The 20,800-nt window shown below is 38.5% G+C and overlaps 1 protein-coding gene across 1 annotated transcript; it reads left to right on the plus strand.

The window, feature by feature from the left end:
• The first annotated feature begins 1,190 nt into the window (after nt 1-1,190).
• On the plus strand, nt 1,191-19,867 carry LOC116817432 (uncharacterized). Its single transcript, XM_075060688.1, has 10 exons — nt 1,191-1,606; nt 3,421-3,945; nt 4,971-5,150; nt 6,238-7,353; nt 11,249-11,374; nt 11,802-12,638; nt 13,092-13,715; nt 14,220-15,134; nt 16,214-18,209; nt 19,864-19,867. The coding sequence occupies exons 1-10, from the start codon at nt 1,543-1,545 to the stop codon at nt 19,865-19,867; spliced, it is 6,387 nt and encodes a 2,128-aa protein (XP_074916789.1). The 5' UTR covers nt 1,191-1,542.
• Nucleotides 19,868-20,800: the final 933 nt, after the last annotated feature.

Below are 20,800 nucleotides of genomic sequence, written 5' to 3' on the forward strand. Positions count from 1 at the left end.
ACCATCCAGTTCAACAGCCTTCAACAATTTAAGATAACTTAACTTAATTTTTGTATATACTTTAAGCAGTCTTGTGAAACATGAATGTTTATGGTGAGGTTGAAGATGAGAAGGAGAAATTGCTGTCTGAAGGTACTGTATCTGCAACTAATTTTGGCATTGTATGGTTAAGAAGGCAGTGGATAGGTAAATTATAAGACTTAAAATCAGGGACACAAATTAAAAAAAAAAAAATTTTTTTGTCTGTTAACATCGACCTTGTCATCAGATGCGTAAAACTAATATGAAGGTGGCCTGCAAAGGATTGACTTGTGCCCTTTTTTGCTGGTTTAATATACATTAAGCCTGAAAGACTTTCATTTAAAGTTGCTTTTTCCGCTTCTGATGAGCGGACATTTTTATGCACTTTTCATGAGAACTGTTTGAAGTGACTTAATTTGTGTAGATGAGTACTGCTGTGGGGTATAAAAATTACATCTCTTCTATGTTAATCCCAAAAGGAGTTAAGGTCTTCCTTATGTTATGCTTTTGGTGCAAATCTACCTCAGAATGTTAGCTTGTGTTCACAAGGTACAGTGAACTTTGGTTAACTATACAAAGAATTTTTCTTAAAAATGAATAATGGTTAACAAACCAACTGATGCCAAATGGGTTCTTTTCATACTACACCTTTCTAATGAGCTGTTTAAAACTTCAGTGGATTAGAAGAATAGACATGGTTACTATATTATACCATGAAATGGTTAAATATTATTGCCAGTGTGACAGAACCATGGAGATACCATGCAGATACTCACTACTGGTCATCCATGTGACTGCCTTTTAGCCCACCACTGTGGTACCCAAGGGAGAGTAAGAAATGAAGATAATCTAACAGGTCTTGGCTTGTCTTTTGACAGAAAAAATACCACATGCATTCTTGTGCCTTTTTATCACATGCAAGCTCTCAGACAAAAGTTATTAGCGTTCCAACAAGCAAAAATTGACCAGACCTTTTTAAATGAAAGGAATTTGTGCATCATGAAATGTAAGTAAATTCCTCCATCCTACATTTAAAATTTTGCACTATAAACTTAAAGCAGCATTCAAATAAGGGACTTTCATGCTAGATGGATGTACTGGTGAAATGTGGGAATAGCTTTCTCTGAATCAAACTCAGCAAGAAGTGCCTAGTGAACTCAATACTGTAAAGCTTTCTTGGTATTATTCTATGAAACCAAACTTTTGGTTCTGCAAGCAGAGGGTTTGGAATTTGCCTTAAATATAAGCAAGGATATTTTAAGTCTTCTTCCTTTTTTATGGTCAAAGTATTTAAAGAATTTTGAACTGGATTCTGCTGAATTTCTTAATGGATTAAGTCTGTGAAAACTTTAAAACAAAGCAAAAGCATCAGCTTGAGTTTCCTGGGGGATTATGTATGTAGGTAATCAGTTATATAAGTGTGTCTTAACTTAAAAAAAAATTGAAATAGTTCCTTCATGATTTTGTTTAAGCATATGTGTCTTTGCAGTGATTTTTGAGCTTATTTTGATTTGGGGACTGATGAAGACTTCAAGATTCCAGTGTGTGCTAGAAAAGGAGTATTTCTGCTCTTCAATTCCAAACGGTAAGTAAGAGGTTTGTATCTTGATTACTGAGAATGTGAAAGTCACTCCAAAAATTATACTTGTGCTGCAATGTTTACTGCTTAAAATTTCTTGGAGAGGAAGGTGTTTCACTTCTAATTTATGTTCTGGACTCAAAAGTTGATATGTTATTTATCAGCTTGAGTTTATTTGATTTAGTTTAATAGTGATGAGGTGGGATATGCTCCTTGGTCCTAATAAATGTCTGGTCACAGAATGATTGCACATAGTTCTGGATGGAATTGTTTGTTCAAGAAACTAATAGGGGAAAAAAATGAATAATATTTTTTTTAAAGTTAATAATCTGTATTGCACCGTTATCCTATATTTGAGTTAGTTTACTTCTGAATTAATTCATACCACTATATCATTACAATATTTCAAAAGAAACCCACTGATTGCCCTATGTTCTATTTAATTTGCTTTAGAACTTGTTACTGCTACTTAAGGAAAGATAACTTGTGCACAGTTAACGAATCAGTGATTAAAAGTTAGTACAATATATAAGCACATAACTTAATTTTTTTGTGAGAGAACTAGGTATACATAGCACAGGTCATCTGAAATTAGTACTGATAAACTTTGTACTGTACATACTGTTGTTCTATCTATATGCCACATTTTATGGAAAATATTTTACAAACATTTTAGGACCTGATGCAAAGACCACTGAGGTGAATTGGAATCTTTCTATTGATTTCATTGGCACTATCTCTTTTACCTCTCCACTTGTAAAGCCAGTTGCCTTAGTTACTAAGCATCTAACTGCAGAATATTCAGAGAAAAATTTAAATAAATTTAAAACAATAATAAAAATAATCCAGAATGATTTTTCTGTATATAAAAATGACTGACTTTTAAAGACTAATCTCAGGGTCCAGATTAGTAGCAAGTATTGTGTCCTGTTGGAAAAAGCTGGGAAACTCCCCTTTCCAGCAGTCTAAACCTCTGTCAACATCTCTGCAGTGTTGTATTATCAGACTTTAAACCGGTTGTTGGTTCAGAACTGAACATTGCCAGTCCTAAATCTCGAACCAGTGTAATTTTGTTTTGTTTAGCTAGTGGGAGTGGAAATAAAAAAGTGACTGAAGCTGCTGAGAGGTTTGGAATGTTAGGCCATGGCTACACTGGCGCTTTACAGCGCTGCAACTTTCGCGCTCAGGGGTGTGAAAAAACACCCCCCTGAGCGCTGCAAGATACAGCACTGTAAAGCCTCAGTGTAAACAGTGCCGCAGCGCTGGGAGCGTGGCTCCCAGTGCTGCAAGCTACACCCGTAGAGGATGTGGAGTACGTGCAGCGCTGGGAGAGCTCTCTCCTGGCGTTGCGACCACACTCGCTCTTCAAAGTGCTGCTGCGGCAGCGCTTTGAAGTTTCAAGTGTAGCCATACCCTCAGAATAAGTTTCTATTGGATATATCAATGCCAAGAGGGCAGATGAGTTGGTCAGAGAAAGATATAGTTCATTACATGGTTTTGCAATTTATCACATGGATATCACTGATATTTTACCATAATTGTTGAGTAAGAGCAACTTGTAGCCTTTGTTTTCCAACTCCTGAAGATTTTGTCCTGTGAAAGCCTTCCTTTTATTTATAGATAGTGCTAAAATAAATATAATTTTATTCTTATCAAAAGGATTTAAAATTTTCAAATATGTACCACTTTTAGGATCACACATTGAGATCAAGTTTAGGGTTTCGTCACTCATCCTCATTTCAAATCTTGAAGAGGGGGGAAAATAGGAACTGGTATTAGTCCTTGGGTATTCAAGCACATTTTTCTGTTTTATTCCCTAGATTTTCCAGAAGGCCTGACGTCTGTTCTATTTGTTGTAACAAAGATTGGGGTTATCAACTCAAGTGTCTTCAACAGCCCAAACTTGAAATCTGTCACCAGTCTAGCTCTAGCAAACAGTGGCATCACAAGAATTGAACCTGGAGCCTTTTACGCTTTCCATAGTCTCACCAAACTCAGTTTATATCAAAATAATCTGACTACAGTTCTGGCTTCTTGGCTTTCCAAACCAGGACACTTAGAAAACCTTACAGTGTCTCAGAACATCATTCAGGAAATAGGCCCTCATATGTTGTCCAGTTTCTCTAACCTGACAACCCTTAATTTAGCTAGCAACAGAATTCATATGATTGCGGGTGGAAGTTTGAAGAATTTGTCTAAGCTAACTTTTATTGATCTATCTGGTAATAACTTATCTGCCTTAACAAGACACGTGTTCAGTGGGCTGATGTCTCCAGTAATGAAACTGGGGGACAATCCATGGAACTGTTCCTGTGAACTTCAAGATTTTGGATTGTTTTTGCAAGGTAATGTAAAACATAATTTCAATCACCCAGAACACTTGGGCAACTCCAAATACATTCAGATAACTGAGAGTCTGTAGCCAGATAGCTAATGCAAATGTAAAACTTGTTAGAAGTACTTTAGAATGTAAGGTCTGGCTAGTAGAGATTTGGGTGTTCAGGATTTCACTGTATTTCTAATGTATGTTACTGTAAATTCGTTCCTTACTGTATTATTTATAGTACTAAGTTTCAGAGTCGGAGCTACATTCTGTTGGGCATTGACTGTAGATCTATCTCAAAGCATGTCGCCTACAGTGATTCCTTTTTAAAGAGTAGGAGGAATAGTCCCATGATCCAAGATCATGCCATGAAAACATAACACAGAGGAAGAGATCTGAATTGCATAGTGATGGTAATTTTTTGCATAGTGTCAGAAGTATGTAAAAGGGGGATTGTGAGAAACTCTGGTAGTATAGTATTGGGTCAGTGTGTGGAACAGAAGATGGCATTTTCAATGAAAGCTGAATCAATTGCAAAAATACTGTACGCAGTTAAAATATTACCTTCTTTCGGTTATTTCATACACTATTCCAGACCTTCTGATGACTGGTTCTTATTGGCCAACAGCTGTAACAAAATTTGTAAATGTTTGGCTGGACCTCATCGGCAAACACTCTAGTGTTCTAATAGTTCAGCTGAATTATGTCTAATGCAGGTGGAAATAGTGTAGTGGACGACAATAGAAACAATGCATTGTGTCATAGAAATTTGAGATGGGAAAGACTTACTAGATGATCTAGACTATCCCCCTCTGTCAGTTAAGGATTATTTCCTTATGATACACCTGAGATCAAAATCAGAGGCCAAAATGTTAAAACTTGAGTGCATAAAGTTAGGTACCTGAATCATATTTAGCCCCTTAAATAAGTGGCCTGGTTTTCAAAGGTGCTAAGCACCTGCAGCCCTGTGGGTACTTTAGCAAGCAATGGTGAGAGCCCAGGATCTTAAGTAGTCATAGGTTAATCATGCACTATTTGTTTTTACAGAGCTGATGAATGCTTCTGTGTTGGAAGATGCTTCATCTGTGGTTTGTCATAGCCCACAAGCCCTGAAGGGAATTCCTGTTTGGAACATCTCTGACTTTAGCTGCCCACCTATTCTCATATCACCATCACTTGAGAATGACTTCTATAAAGTTGGATTGCCAGCAATGCTTCTGTGTTTAGGTGTGTTACAGTACAATTTTCTGCATCTTATTTCATATTGTGAAATGAATTTCAAATATAGGCTCTTGAAAGCATTCCCTCACCCTTCAATTACAGAAAGAGGTTACATCCACATTCTGTGCACCTCTTTTCAAGAAAGAGGTTGCCTTGTTCAATGGAATGTTAATATGCAAGACAAACCCTGAAAGCAGTCACAATTCCACTGCAGAAATGATGACAGGCTGTTTTTTTTTTTTTAATTTCCTTGTGTGTTCATAAAAAATAATTACTTTCAAGTGTACTTTGAATGTATTTCAATACTTAATACTGTAATATATACATTACTAATATCCTTAATAATGTAGTATAACGGTACTCTTTAAGTAAGAAATGTATTATTCCAGAAACAGATAGTTTGAGTAATATTCGCTATATTACCCAGAGAGATAATCAATAAAGCATATTTATTATTCCAGATAAAAAGAGGCTGGGGGAAGTTTTTAAAATGAAATCTGTTGAAGGTGCAACTTAATATTTAATATATTCTGTAAGTTAAAAAGAACACGCAAATAACCATCTGGAAGATTGGTTCAATAGAGGATGTGCATAAAGCAGAATTTTTTGTGTTTAAAAAATACAAATTTTGGTGGGGGAAACTTACTAAAATAATATTTCTTTGCTTTAGATTATTAGCTTTGGAGAAACGGTTCCATTTGTATTAATACAAATGTGTACAATAAAATACAAAAACATTCTCAGTAAGTTTTTTCTTTCAGTTTTGCCACTAAATCAGTGTGTACATTTATAAGCCATATCAATACCATCCTTTCTCAGTCTAGAATGAATTGATTATACAATTCAGCTCCATCTTTAGGAATTTTTTTTCCTTTCCACAAATTCTCCACTAATGTGTTTTTTTTTATTTTTTTGAAAATTGTAACTGCACCTCAGTTTTGGTAAATTTTAAAATTATTTGTTTGAACTATTTTTGCAGTGTTGTTTTCATTTCTTTTGCTGCTTCTCCTGCTCTGGAAGGTGAGACAAGATAAAAAGCAAGTGCAGCCAGGTAAAGAAGCTACTGTTGAAAATAGCCATGAAAAACTAACAGGCCACCTTAACAAGGTGACAGAGAGACTGAGGAGCAGAGGACTGTCAGATGAAAAGTTACAGACAACAGTGAAAAGTGACAAAACCCAACAAAATAGAATGCAGAAAACTCGTGCAAAATCTGCCTCACCAATTCTGTTGAGAACTGAGTTTCAACACAGTAGTTCTCAACACCATAGACCAGCAGATGGGAACGAGGAGCAACCCAAAACCTCTTGCACAGTAATAGATGAAAAAGCCTGCATGAAAAATGAAGACTGCAACAATGTTATGGAACTGTGGTATTTTAATAGCTTGCAAGACTGCAATAAAAAGGCTATGCGTAGTCACAATGCAAACACTTCACCAACTGAACTACGCGTAGAAACCCCGAAAAAGGATAGTTCAGAACTATTAAAGCAGTCATTGCAGGACCATGGAATTTCACAAGTGCATTGGAAAGAGGAAATTAAAGGAAGGGTTAATACGGAGAACGCTGAACCGCTGTTGTATTTAAGTGTTGCTAGTACAACTGAAGAGTCACCCAGTATACCTGGCACTGAACAAAAAGATGCTGTGAGTAGAAATGTAAATATGAGGCTGTGTTCTTTGAGAAGAGTTCTTACTTGGCCATATGAAAAATGCAAAAGGGACGAAAGCCAAAATTCAGATGATTTTTTCAAGGCACATTTCTGTATGCTCACTAGTGATCCTGGTGTCCCAGCAGCAGTCGGGAAAACAGAATTCAAAGATGAACAAAATCAGTATAATTTCCATCTACATACTGTAAAGGAACAAAAGGCAATTCATGAATACAGCAGTGGTAAACCTAACTTAAAGAGAGAAGCAAAACAAGCAAACAAATTAGTATCTCCGCTTAAGAAAGGAGCTAAGCAAATAGCCACAATGGAAAATGCATGCATCTCAGTGCCTGGAAAAGGAATCAGAGGCTCTGAGACTGTAAAAAAGAATAAGAATAACAAAGATATACCTTTGCAGGCTGGATTCTGCAGAGACAGTCTTCACTCGCCAGCATCCTCAGACAAATCTGTTCACACCTCCTCCCCATGTGATAATACATTACTTGAAAATAATGAATACACCTTCATTGATCTTTTGCATGAAGTCGTGGAAAATCGTGGAAGGTGGACTAGGCAGAGGTGGAAGCAGACCCATCAAGTGCGAATTGCTAACCACCCCCCAGTGAAATCAAAGTAAACTAATTGCACTCCATCAAAAAATGTTCCATGTGCTATAGGCTGCCTGTTTTAACCAAAATTATTATTATAATAACATTTCAGTAGTGGTGACACATGCCAGACTTGACAGTACTGGAAGCTGAAATCCTCTATTATAGATACTTCAGGAGCAATGCAAAGTGCTCCATATTGCCCTTCCAGAATGCCTTAACCATGTTTTGAAAAAGCAACTTCTAAGGATGAGAGAGGACTTTTCTCCATGGCTCAGTCAATTCGTGGTGCCAAAAAAAGGTGACACGTCATGAAGATTTTTGTGATGTGATCATTTATTTACAGGGAGCTTGACTCAGACCCATCAAACTCATTTCATCTAGGCAACCAAACAGCTTTCAGATGAGTAATGAGTTTAGATCAGTAATCATCTAGGGTAAATTTCCAAAATTGCCCAAGAGATTTGCATACTGAAGTCCCATTGAAAGCAGATATGACTTAGGTACCTAAGTCACTTAGCACTTTTGAAAATTTTATCTCAAGGCTGGTTTTGCACCAGGTATGTAGAAGACTTCAAATCCCATTACTCACCCCCCACCCCTCCAAAATAACCCATATCATTACTGGTTTTGATTCAAGCATTGCACTAAGTAAGCAAATTTATTAATTATCCCTAGAATTTTCCAGCTGCCTAGAAATGGATAGTTCATGGGGTACGGGGCGTTTCAGCTCTGGTTATTGACTTACTCTACTCATTGGCAGAGACCATCAGTATCCAGGGTTGTCAATTTGGCATATTCATGAGCACCTAAAATTAATGTAAAATTTTCAATTTACTTGCACAAAATATGAAATGTTAACCTGTATCATGTCATGATAATGGGTTATACCCCCTTAAATGGATTGCTAATTGTGCTAGCTTGCGTGTGCATGCTCTCTCTCTATATATCTATATATATTCTTATTACTTCTCAAGTCTTTTTGGTAGGTTTTACACACTGTATTTTTAATTAATAATTTATAATATGGCTAATAAACCATGTAACTAGAAATGTTTGTCTACGCTGCTTGTTAGTCTGTTTGCAATTACATCCAACAGACATCTGCTCCATTTTTATGCTTATATTTGCTCTGATTTAGGGCTGATGGCAAATCACAAAATTTATTCTGCCTGTTTGCATTTGTTTAGAAATATTGTAATTCCTTGTTATACAACTGGCACCTGTCCCCCGCCCCCCTTTTTTTTTGTGGAGTAAGGATTTTGCTGAGGATAGATTTAAAGCAGGAGTTCTCAAACTAGGGGTCGGGACCCCTTAGGGAGTCACAAGGTTATTACATGGGGGGTTGCAAGCAGTCAGCCTCCACCCCAAACCCTGCTTTGCCTCCAGCATTTATAATGGTGTTAAATATATAATAAATGTTTTCAGTTTATGGGGGGGTTGCACTCGGAGGCTTGCTATGTGAAAGGGGTCACCAGCACAAACGTTTGAGAACGACTGATTTAAGGTAAAGATGTTTTGGTGTTAGGCTCACAAATACCATGCACTCACTCAAATTCATCAGTCTCTTTTCATTATTTCATAAACATTATTTCTATCATACTTTAAATTTTAATGTAAATTCAGTTTTTTGTAGTCTTCTAGAATGTGAATTTAACACAAAAGACATAGGAACCACCTTTTACATGCTGCTTACATGACCCCAAATGTAAAATACATCCTTGTACGCACAGTTTATTCATAATGTGAAAGCATTAACTTCCACCAGCACTTATTAAATATGAGTAATCTCTAGCTGTAAGCATCTCTTTCTCACGGCAGGAGTTTTCCTGTGCTGTTGGTTATGGATGAAGTGTGGAGTATCATCTCTGCATTTTTGTATTGTGTGTTTTCTAATTCTTTTTAAATGTTACCACTAAGCTTTTTTAATGTTAGTTTTGTAACAGTCTTGTTAATTCAGGAGATGACCTATTTGAACCTGCCTCATGTTTTGTTAATCTATAATGAATCTTAACATGGATGACTGGTCCAATTAGTGAACCATGTTTTCATGAAGCATAAATACTCTGACAAGTGACAGCTTGTTGTACTCCAAGCTGACGTTTTTAACAGAAAAGTCCAATGCATTTCTGAAGATGAATTGTAAGTTCCAACTTTTATTAATGCTAGCAACAAACATTTGGATTTAAATTGTGCTAGGTATTCAGTGGGAAACTAGACTTGTCAGAAATCAAATATTGCATAAATATTTTCAGGCAGTGGTCAAAATGTATTCAGGCACAATTTCTGTAAAGTAATAAAATATTAAATGAGAAAGTAATGCTCTTGTGTATAAATGGTGTGTCATGTGAACTGAAATGATCAGGAAGAAAAAACATTGAAATATTACTGTAAAATGTGAACTCAGAAGTAATCCCAAAGGTTGCATGTCATATTTATGGAAATATTGTAATTGTAGTGAATTCATTTTGAGTTTCCCAAGTATTTTAGGTAAGAGAAACCTCTTCACCCATTCCGGAAAGGCATTCCTATTCGTCACAGAAGGGTTTTTTTGTTGTTTTTTTTTTTTAAAAATAGGATGTACAATTCAATGCACAATTACTGTGCTAATGCTTGTAATCTGGGTAATTGTGTGGCGGGGGAGTGCAAGTATTAAACCTGACTCTAGCATTTTTTTGCATTTGCTAATAGGGTCATATTTTTCCTTGTAATATTTTTGAATAAGTTAAAAGATGAGTTTATAACCAGTGCAAATAAATCCCATGCCTGGACTTAATCCAATATGTAATCAGGTTATACAACACAAATGTAATTGTTTATATGCTCAGACACTGAAAAAATGCCAGCAATATGCTTTGGGAAGAACATTAATTGGCAGAATTTGTATAGCCCAAGATATCTGCTGGAACAGGGAGTGGTTGGTGATACAGAAAACAATTCAGGAAATAAGTTAGCAAAATAACATATTTAGATACATCATCTAAATATTTTCATGTTAGTGATATGGTATCTGAATGTTTGCTACATCAAATGAGAACAGATTTTTCAAGAAAAATGATGTAATATTACAATATATACAATCCCCATTTATGATACATGGCAGCAGCGGTCCACTCAGATTGGTCAGTTATAGAGTGCTCTTTTCCGTTTTACTAGCTGTTGCATTGCATCGAGAGCTAAAAATACCTGAAATATTTTTTTAATATTGATTTTTTGATATAAGCAATTATTGCAGTTGCCGTGGGGAAGTTATAAGATGGTGAATGGAATGACGAATGGGGGTGAGGTGGTGGTCTGCAAGGCAACTGCTCTACTAAGATATGGCGCACGCTATAAAATAATTTGAAAACCCCTGCTCTGTGGGCGCATCAGTTAATAACCTGCCTATGAAGAGTGGTGATAATTACTGAATTAATAAATACCATATGGTATTCTACAATATGAATGCAGAAAGTTTCCTAGAAACAATCACCATCTAACTCGTATCGTCACAATGTGTCTGTCCGTAGTGTGTATGGCACTTAATGTGACAGTAAGTTGTACTAATTTCAGAGCAATGTTAAAAAGAACCTTTGTTTTTAAATTTTCAATAGCCAAGGGCCTTTTTGAATTAAATTACCTTTTTAGCAGTAATTGATATTAAGGTAGACGAAAGCATTGTTACAGTGAAATGAAAAGATCACACATGCTACTCTTGGTACATAGTCTATTTATCTATAGTATCCCAATAGATATAGAGAAACTATAGGAAGTAAGTCAGAATACTTAAGGTTTAAGAAGATCCTTAAAAAGAACTTTTTTTAGAATGTATGTGTTTGTAACTGGATTTTGTGTGTGTAAATAGGTATTTTGGCTCTTGCTAGTTTTCTTCTGCTGACTTTCCTGGAAGTAACCCTGTCTTGTCCTCCAATCTGTAAATACTGCTCCACAGGGCTAGCAGAATGTGAGCATGTCTCATCGCTTCAGGAAGGTAAGCCTTTATCCCTCTCTCGCTTTCCCGTTGCTGCCAATTCATGAACGAGAGTAGTAGTTAGTGGAATTTTGAAATTACATGTTGCTTTTGAACAGTGGTGTTTTATATTTATAAGAAATAAGTCTAGAAAAACTATAAAAGGAAAAAGCAATTGCCATATAAAAGAGACATTATCCAGTCCAGGTTGCGATGGGACCTGTGAACACAGTAGTAGGCCATATGCCAAGTACAAAAGGATGGATATTTAGGAGAGCAGCACAGCAAGGTCTGTCTCTGAGTAGATCAGTTTCAGTCATTATGGTTTGATCCTCAGCCCTTTGTACTTGCCCAATGCAGTCACATCCCAGGGCTGGTACCAAACTTAAATTAGAGCAGCCTCTTGTCTTCCCATACTTTAATTCCTAACACCTTTTTTGTACCTCAGTCTTACCAGGTTTGCCAAACTCCACAGAGAAAATACTATTACGTCACGGAAACCTCAGCAAGATACCGCCACTGGCTTTTCAGAACTTCCCCAGGCTTCATTTACTCTCCATAACTGGATTTCTGTTCTCTTCACTTCCAAACCTGACCTTTGTTGCAAAGGATGTCAGCAGTCTGAGGAGTTTGGATCTCAGCAGTAACTGCCTGCTGAGCTGTGGGATTGAGCCTTTGGCTTTCTCTGGCCTGGGAATCCTCGAGGAGTTGATTCTTACAAACAATGCCTTGGATATGCTGAAAAGTTCTTGGTTCTTAGAGTTGACCCTGCTCACCAAACTCCTCCTCTCTGACAACAAAATTACATATCTTCCTCCAAGGACTTTTGAGAGTTTGGCTAAGCTGAATGAACTCATTGTGTCTTCCAATTTCATTCAGTATCTTTCAGTGGACACATTTTATGGGCTAGCATCATTGACCAAACTGGACTTATCAAGCAATGAAATCCTGTTTATTAATAACGATGTTTTCCAGCCTTTGCAGGCCCTGACGCATCTGTGGTTGTTTAAGAATAAGCTGACTGCACTGGCCAGCGTTCCAGATTCTCTTACCTCCTTGTCTCTTAATGAAAATCCTTGGATCTGCGACTGTCATCTGGTGAGCTCAATGGAGTTACTGAAGGACAAAGTTCAGACACCCAGTGGCCTGGTTTGCAATAGTCCGCCGAGCCTGAGGGGACGCCATATGTTGAGTGTCGGGCCTGAAGTCTGTCCTTATCCAACTCACGCAGGAAATCTACCACAGGAAAGCACTTCAGAATTGAACTCGCTGTATGGCTTCACAGGTAAACTCTAGCAATGCAACATAGGTTGGAAGCTGTTTGTCTGCATTGTTCATATTTCACATTACTCCAAAGGTATAAGATATTATAAAAAAAATCTTCCATTTTTATTTGTTTAGCCTGCTTTCTCATATGCACCCAGTTTTCAGTCCTTGGGCAGGAGAGCCCCCAGCCAGGAATGAGATGCATTGTAGAACAGCAGGGAAGGGGAGCTAATGGCTTGAAAGGGGATGATTCAGCTCCTTAGTGAAAGTTCAGGGGGTATGGATGGATTATCAAGTGGTGCTGCAGAGCAGGTGCTTTGACAGAGCTGTGTGGTGAAAAACTTGCATGAAATCTGACTGTACCATGCTTGGTACTTGTGGATACTATTATTACGATTAAGCACCAAGTTCACATATAAACTTAAAAAATAAAACCATGAACGTGGTCTGACTCTCATCCTGTCTCCTGCAGGAGGACTTTTCTTCAGTTTCATCATGTGCCTGATTGTCTATTTCATCACAAAACACTGGAAATATAGCAGAGTTACTAATCAGGCAGAGGATGGACACATCTTACAGAAGGACTCTGTGGAAGAGTTCCCAAGGAGCATGACTGATGCCCCTTCAGTATCCCCACTTCCCCATAACTGTGTGATAAAAGCAAATAGGACAAGGGGCTTTCAGGAGGAAAGTGAAGCAGACACAATAGAAAAAGCACTGTGTGACCATTTGAAGAACACGTCCCAATCCAGCAGAGGACATTCAGAAACAAGCTCCCCAGTGAAGATGCCTGGAGTGACCCTGTTGCCGGCTCACAGTCCCACAGGTAAAAAGATCATGACGATCTGTAAAGATGGAATGGAGATTGAAAGATTAACTGAACGTCCAGACCAAGCCACAAGCCCAGCACTCCAGCAAGTGGGCAACAAAAATGTGGAGAGAGCAGCTGATATCCCCAGATGTGTCAGTGCACCTGGCTTACTTCCTGATGTGGAGAAACAACTTTCTACAAAAAAGGACCCTGGTTTGCATTGCTCATTGTTGAGCCATGAAAAAACAATCCCGATGAGGGTGTGTATGGAGAATGGGGAACCTGGTAAGTTCAAATAAAGAGCAACAGTGATTATTCAAAAATGGTGGTGGGGTTTGTAGGGTGGGGAGGTTGGGTGTTGGTCACTTTGGAATGGGAAGAGAATCGGTAGCAATAGCTTTCATGTGTGTATTTTGCAATAGTAGCCATTGCTGAGAAGGCCCAGTGCTCTGCAGAGTCTCAAGGGGCCTGCTGCTAATGAGGCAGCCTGTTGTAATGGAGACTGCAAGGAATCTGCTACAACTGCAGAGCCGGCAAGAATTCTCAGTGATGGCTACTGTACAATGGGAATACTGATTAACTGAGCATCTTCATCCTTCAGGATTTGTATATTTCCCTATACAGTATTAGGGTAAAGTGCTTTCAGCTTTTTCATCAGTATGTCGAGGTGTTTTTGTATTTCTGTGTTATCGCTCAGTGGGGAGAAGTGAGATTTGTGCATATGATTAAAATATGTATTTACAATGTAGATAACTGCAGTGTGTCAACTTTTTTCCCTCTGTTTTACAGCCTTGGTGAAATATTTGGAAACCCAGTGGGAAGCGCAGGCTTTGAGTCCCATTACCTGGTTTTCTGGTTCTCAGTGTTCCCGGACTTTGGTAAATGTAGTTTCTCCAGCAGGAAGTGCTACACATATACAAACAAGCAGAGACAGAATTCACACCACCTCTAACAAGAGAAGTAAATCCTGGAGCCCTTTTCACTTCAACATCTCCAGTCATTTAACAGAGGCTTATGGAGATAATGTATCTAGAACAAATGCTGAGAATGGATTTAAGGCCAACTTGGTGCATTCAAGAAGAGATAAAGACTGCGAGACTTTATGTCAAGAACATTTTATAAAGAGTGAGTCCACAGATACTACTGAGGGCAGATTCAAAGATCAAGGAATGAAAGAACCAGACTTGCAGAAAGACATCTATCTTAAGAACTGTTGCATTGCACAAAGTGAAAGCAACAATCAGAGAGAGACTACGAACACAAGGGATGTCTACCTCACTCCAGAACCTGAAGCACCAGCCAACTCTCCACTTTCAGATTTAGCCAGCCCTAGAGAACATACTGATGCCAGTAACCCAGATAATAAAGGCATCAAGCCTGCAGCGGAGAGAAAATTAGTTAGCCCCTTTCCTGGAAAAGAAGGTATCCATCCCCAGTCTTACTGTAATAACGATAGATTGGGAGAAGAGAGGCCCAGCTGTAGAACACCCAGGAGTGAGAAACTCGACAAAGAATCTTCCTTAAAGAATAATAACTTAACAAAAGAGAGATTTTGGAAATACCATACAAATTGCTGCAATGAATACCAGCCCTGCCCAATTGCTCAGAAAGTGTTAAAGGAGCTGAAGACTGCACTTCTGACTTCAAGAGAGCAATTAGATCTGTCCACGCAGGCTCCCCCCTGTGACATGGATCTTCTGAAAGGTAATGATAGACTCACCATTAACCTTTTAGTTAAACTTTCCCAGAGAAGGGAAAAGCAGAGGGCAAAGAAGCAGCCCTGGAAATGACTGGAGATTAGTCACTACCATAAAGCGTAGCAATGCTGCAATGCCGTATATTCTATGCACTGCTGATTTGGATTAAATTTACAACTAATTTTATGAAGAGGTTTTGCCTTCTGCAGCTAATGAACATCAGTCTGTGGGACTGCCCTTGTGGCAAGGGGGATATGTGGGAGCTAATGCTAAGAAACAGTCTATGCCCTGTGCTGATGCTTGTGGCTGCTGACAAATGAAGCATATTGCATGATAAAAGTCTTGGGCAGCAGTGAAAACAAGACCATGCAGGCTTTCTCTGCTTAGCATTATCCCTAAACTCACCACCCGCAGCAGTGTGCGCTGCAGTCCTGGGATGCTACTTGCCATATAGAATGTCAAGAGCAGCAGAAATCAATTTTAAAATACAAGATTTTAAAATGTTCCTGCCATTCAATAGAGGTTTTCCCCTTTCCATCCTCCTTAGATCTGTCCATCAGCTATAAAAACGAGTTAACCTTTGTTTTAGCACCTTGAACATGTAAAGCACCACCACGTAGGGAATTTAGAAGTATTTCACCTGGAAGTGTTTTCAGTAAAAGGCAATATATTTTAAATTCTTCAGTATATAATTAATTTTTGGAAATAACTGCCAAATGATAATGACCAGCAAACAACTTTGTGACACTCAACTATGAAGAATACAGGTAAGGATAGCTTCCGTTGTGATCTGTTGTAAGACAACAGGGGCTAATCATCACTATATTTCAGCTACAATAACCAGCAGCTAAACTCAGTCAGAAAGACTGTATTTTAACACACAATTTGAAAGGGTTTCACGTCTCCTTCTGAAGCTTCTCACTCTGTCTACTGCCAGAATATTTGTGTGCAGACCACTGATTTGTTGCTATGAATTGGGGACGTGTATTCACACACTTGGTACCAACCTGTAGAAACTGTGATAAGGAATTTTTAGCAGAATTTATAATGTGTCATGGTGTTTTGTATTTAACCTAAATCTTACAGAACAAGAAGTGACCACAACTTTCCTTGCCCAGTGTATAAACAATGAGGAGCCACTAACAAACAAATGGGAAAAGGGAAACTATAGCACTTTGCCAGATGTACAAGCTTCCTTTGCTCCTGATGGAATATGCCATCAAGAGTTGCCTGGAGACAACAGTAAAATTTCTTGTGGACTTCCTCAGACAATAACTCTGCAGCTAGGCCAACAGACCGGTATGGCTCACCAAGAAGCTGATGCTGAACGCCAGTCTCTAAGTAAGACATTTGTTGAACCCATCAATGAATTTCAAGAGAGCACTGAGAAATGCATTGTAAAAGATCAGAGCAGGATGGTGGATAGTTTGGAGCAACTGCCGTTAGGAAATGCCTCTGCTAATACCAATCATCTCCCGTCCAGAAGATGCGAGAATGCACATAATGAACATATTGCCCAGGACTGGAAGTCTTTGGATGCAGAAACCGATTCTGATGGACTGACACACACACATAATACCATTAATGAGCGTTTTGCAGGAGGTGAAGAAGGTTGTGTTCCTACATCTCCAAGTATTTTACGCAGAGAACTCTGCAATGTTAAATCTCTGCAACTCAGTGCTATGGCATCTGTCTATACTTGCCTCCCTCTCAGTGCAGATGAAAGCACCCTGGATTCTGGCTCTCTAACTTCCAGTCCGAATATTAGTAAAGTTTCTTTATTGGACATTCATGAACTTGAACATAAAAGTGTAGCAGACAGGAAGTCCAACCATTATTTGTCAAATGAGGTTATTTCGGTGCAGAAAATGCATATTTCTCCAAGTGAAGAGAAAAGTGTAGACAGATTGAGAGGTGAAAGTGCTGATGCTGAATTCATGCTTAATGAGAAGGAGGGAGCTCAGTTTAATATTGAGGAGAAAACAAAGGAATTTCAATCTGACTGTACTGAGCACAATTCATATGAGTTAGTGAACATTGTTAGCTCAAATGACACAGACCACCAAAAGAATATTAGGGAGCTGTTAGCCCCTAGTGACATTTTGAGGATTGAAAACAATACCTGGCATAATACAGAGAAGAATCCTTATAGAAACTCCTTGGAAAATGCTTGCAGTTCTATAGCAGCTGATTGTAATGAATGTGACGATGTTGGATGCAAAAAGGAAACTGGCCATGAATATCTCTACCAACCTGCTGCATCAAAAGGGTGCAGATCCTCTACAAATTCTTCTCTTACTGTTTATGAAAGTCAAGCAGAAGAAATAACTGTTGCAGGCTATGATGGTACTGTTTCTCACTCAGGCCATGCCTCCAGGAATATAGGAATTCAGCAATTTGCTTGTAATAAAAAGGACAAGTCTCAGCTCCAAAATATACAGGTAAATCCAAAAACGGAGAACGAACCAGATATGAAATATTCTGACTCTAAATACCACATGTTAGTGGCTGGCAACACAGATGCCAAGCTTTGTGTGGCAGGAGACAGCCCCTCTGCCAGTCCATATTTAGAAAGTGGACAATCCCTGGAGACTGGACTACATTCGGGGACCATCTGTCTGCCAGAGCAGTCTCACAGGTGTCTTCTGCCACAAGATTCTGCGCTTTCCGACCCCCGGAAGAAGGAATTAGAGCAAAACTGGAGTGAAAGTCTATCAGCAAAACAACTTAAGAAAACATATTATTCTGTTTTCAGACTACCTACCGAAGGCTCATCTTTTGGGAGGCTTTGCCAGAATGTAGACTGCACCATTGAGCCTCCTCATCTGAGCAAGGGAACATCCCCCACTACCCTACTGACACCAAATCCATGTTTATCGGGACAAGAAACTGAAATACATGCAAATGGAGAGTCTTCGGCATTCAACCCTCAACTGATGGATAAAGCCACATATTTAAGTTGCCTTTATAATCCAAAGACACCAAGGAAACAAGCAAATGAACTAAGTATACTTTCTAATCTACGCTATTGTAAAATTTCAGCAAAAGTATCTTTTGGTGTGGAGGAGGAGGAGGGCGGGAGGTCAGTGTCGCACAAAAAAAAAAAATAATCCAGACCAATTAATTAGTGACCATCAGTATAAACCTCCAGCTAAAAAAGTAGTCACCACAGATAGCGACTGATGTAAGTATACTACCTGATTTGAGGCACTAGACTTTGGTAGAGCTTTGCACAGCTAAAATGTAATCAACTTGTAAAATGAATGGATTTGTGTGTGTAAATGAGGACAGTCAAAGATGACTCAAAAATACCACTACTGTATTGTGCTGTAGAGATGCACTGAATGCGTTTCTATACACAGTGATCTGGTACATCACTCTGGCCCTGTGTTTTCAGTCTGTTGTCTTTCATTCAGAAATGTAATTTCAAGATACCTGTGTATATAATTTTTGATCTTGAACTAATCAGAAGTGTTAAACATCCCATGAAAAATATTTAGTGGCATGCAAGTTTAGGCCTTACATTTGATGTGCTCAGTGTAATACTGTACTCAGCCAGGTGCAACCTGTTCATAAATGTTTTGGAATTAACAAAGCTGACCTGCTTTAAAGAAGGAAAGGGTAATGCTGGAAGATGATGGGGTGTTTTTCTTCATTTTTAAACATTTTTGGAAGCCTGTGATTGTAAATATTTCCACCTAGTTTCTTCCCTCTCTTCCATTGTGAGTAGACAATGCTTTGAATGTTCTGGGAGATGGACTTTTCTCTTGGTTTTGAACAAACGAGTGGTTTCTTTGGATGACAGAGACTTTACATGCTATATGTAGGGGAAAATATAGGGCAAATTGGGTTGGATCATGTAACATTGATGGTGCAATGAAGCATCTCTTTATCAAATGACAGGAGTAAAATCTTTTTTCTGCAAGTAAGGGTAAGATGTTGCCCTTTATATCATTACTTTAAGGATTTTAATCTTGTTGGTATAGCTCAGTGGTTTGAGCACTGGCCTGCTAAACCCGGGTTTGTCAGCTCAGTCCTTGAGGGGGCCATTTAGGGAACTGGGGTTTAAAAAACAACAAAAAATGGGGATTTGTCCTGTTTTAAGCAGGGGATTGGATTAGATGATCGCCTGAGGTCCCTTCCAACCCTGATAGTCTATGATTTGGGCTGACATTTGACTGGAACACAGTATTCATACAAAACATCATTAAGGGAAGGAGTTTTGAAAAGATTAGAATTTTTAAAAGAAAATCACAAAACATATCTCACAGTTTGAGTGCTCAAAATGGGTTTGATAGCCTGTCATAAACAGATAGCTAAGGGTTAATGTCTCTTTCAGCTGTAAAGGGTTAACAAACAACACCTGACCAGAGGACCAATCAGGAAACAAGATACTTTCAAATCTCAAGGGAGGGAAGTTTTGGGTGTGGGTCCTTTGTTCTGGGTCAGTGTGCTCTCTAGGCTCTGAGGGTGATCACATTATCTCCAGGCTCTCTAATCTTCTGTTTCCAATTTGTAAGTACAGGTAGAAAGACAATATAGGCTTTTACATTGTTTCGATTTGCAACGGTGTAGTTTGCTGGAAATTGTTAAATGTATTTTTCTGAAAAGGCTGTTTATTCAATTTTGTAGTTAACAGACTGAAATTTTCATTCTTGATTACAGAGACGATTTTTCTGTCTTTTCTTCTATTATTAAAAGCTTTCTTTTTAGACCTGTTTGATTTTCTCTTCTAGTTGAGGCTCGAGGGATAGGAATCTCTGTGCCGGATTCCTGTCTCTCTCAGGGAAAGACTGGGAGGGGGAAAAGGAGGGGGAAGGTGAATTGTCCTCTCTGTTTTGTAATTCAAGGAGCTTTAGTACAATATCTTCCAGGGTAACCCAGGGAGGGGAAGAGCTTGGAGAGGTAAGAGGGGGAAGGGAAGTGGGTTATTTCCCTTTGTTGTGAGACTCAAGGCATCTGAGTCTTGGGGTCCCCAGGGAAGGTTTTGGGGGGGACCAGAGTGTACCAGGCACTGGAATTCCTGGTTGGTGGCAGCACTACAGGATCTAAGCTGGTAATTAAACTTAGAGGATTCATGCAGGTACCCAAATTTTGTATGCTAAGGTTCAGATTTGGCAATTATAGGCTATGTCATAAGGTATCTGAGCTTTGGGATTTTTGGAAGGAGATTTCCAATTGACTTCAAAATGACAGCTCACTTCCCCTTTCTAACCTCTTCAAAAACATTTACAAAAGTGTATGCTGTTGCTGCATGCAGCTGTTTTATTTTAACTTAATTTTTTACATACCAGTGTGAAGCATCTTCACATATATTTGTACAAAAAAAAATCTCCAGTTGGCTGTCTACAGTGTACTTCAAAACATTTCACAAAAGAGGGTCCCATATGTGGTAAAACCTGGAATTGTAATATGGAATTGCTAATAAAAATGCATGCACTTGCTGACCTGGAGGAGTGTGAATTCCCTTCTGGGAAATGTAGATGTGACAATTTTTTCATACATATTTTTCACACTTAGTCAAAAGCAGTTTTTAATAGGAAGTACATATGCTCTGTACAATTTTTTGGCTATTCAGACTTCCCTTTCAATATTGATCTACAAATGTCCATATTTGCAGTATAAAACAGTAAATGGACATAGACCATGCAAGGAATTAATTTGTCAGTAAAT

This window comes from Chelonoidis abingdonii, chromosome 24, assembly GCF_003597395.2.
Source record: "Chelonoidis abingdonii isolate Lonesome George chromosome 24, CheloAbing_2.0, whole genome shotgun sequence".
NCBI lineage: Eukaryota > Metazoa > Chordata > Testudines > Testudinidae > Chelonoidis > Chelonoidis abingdonii.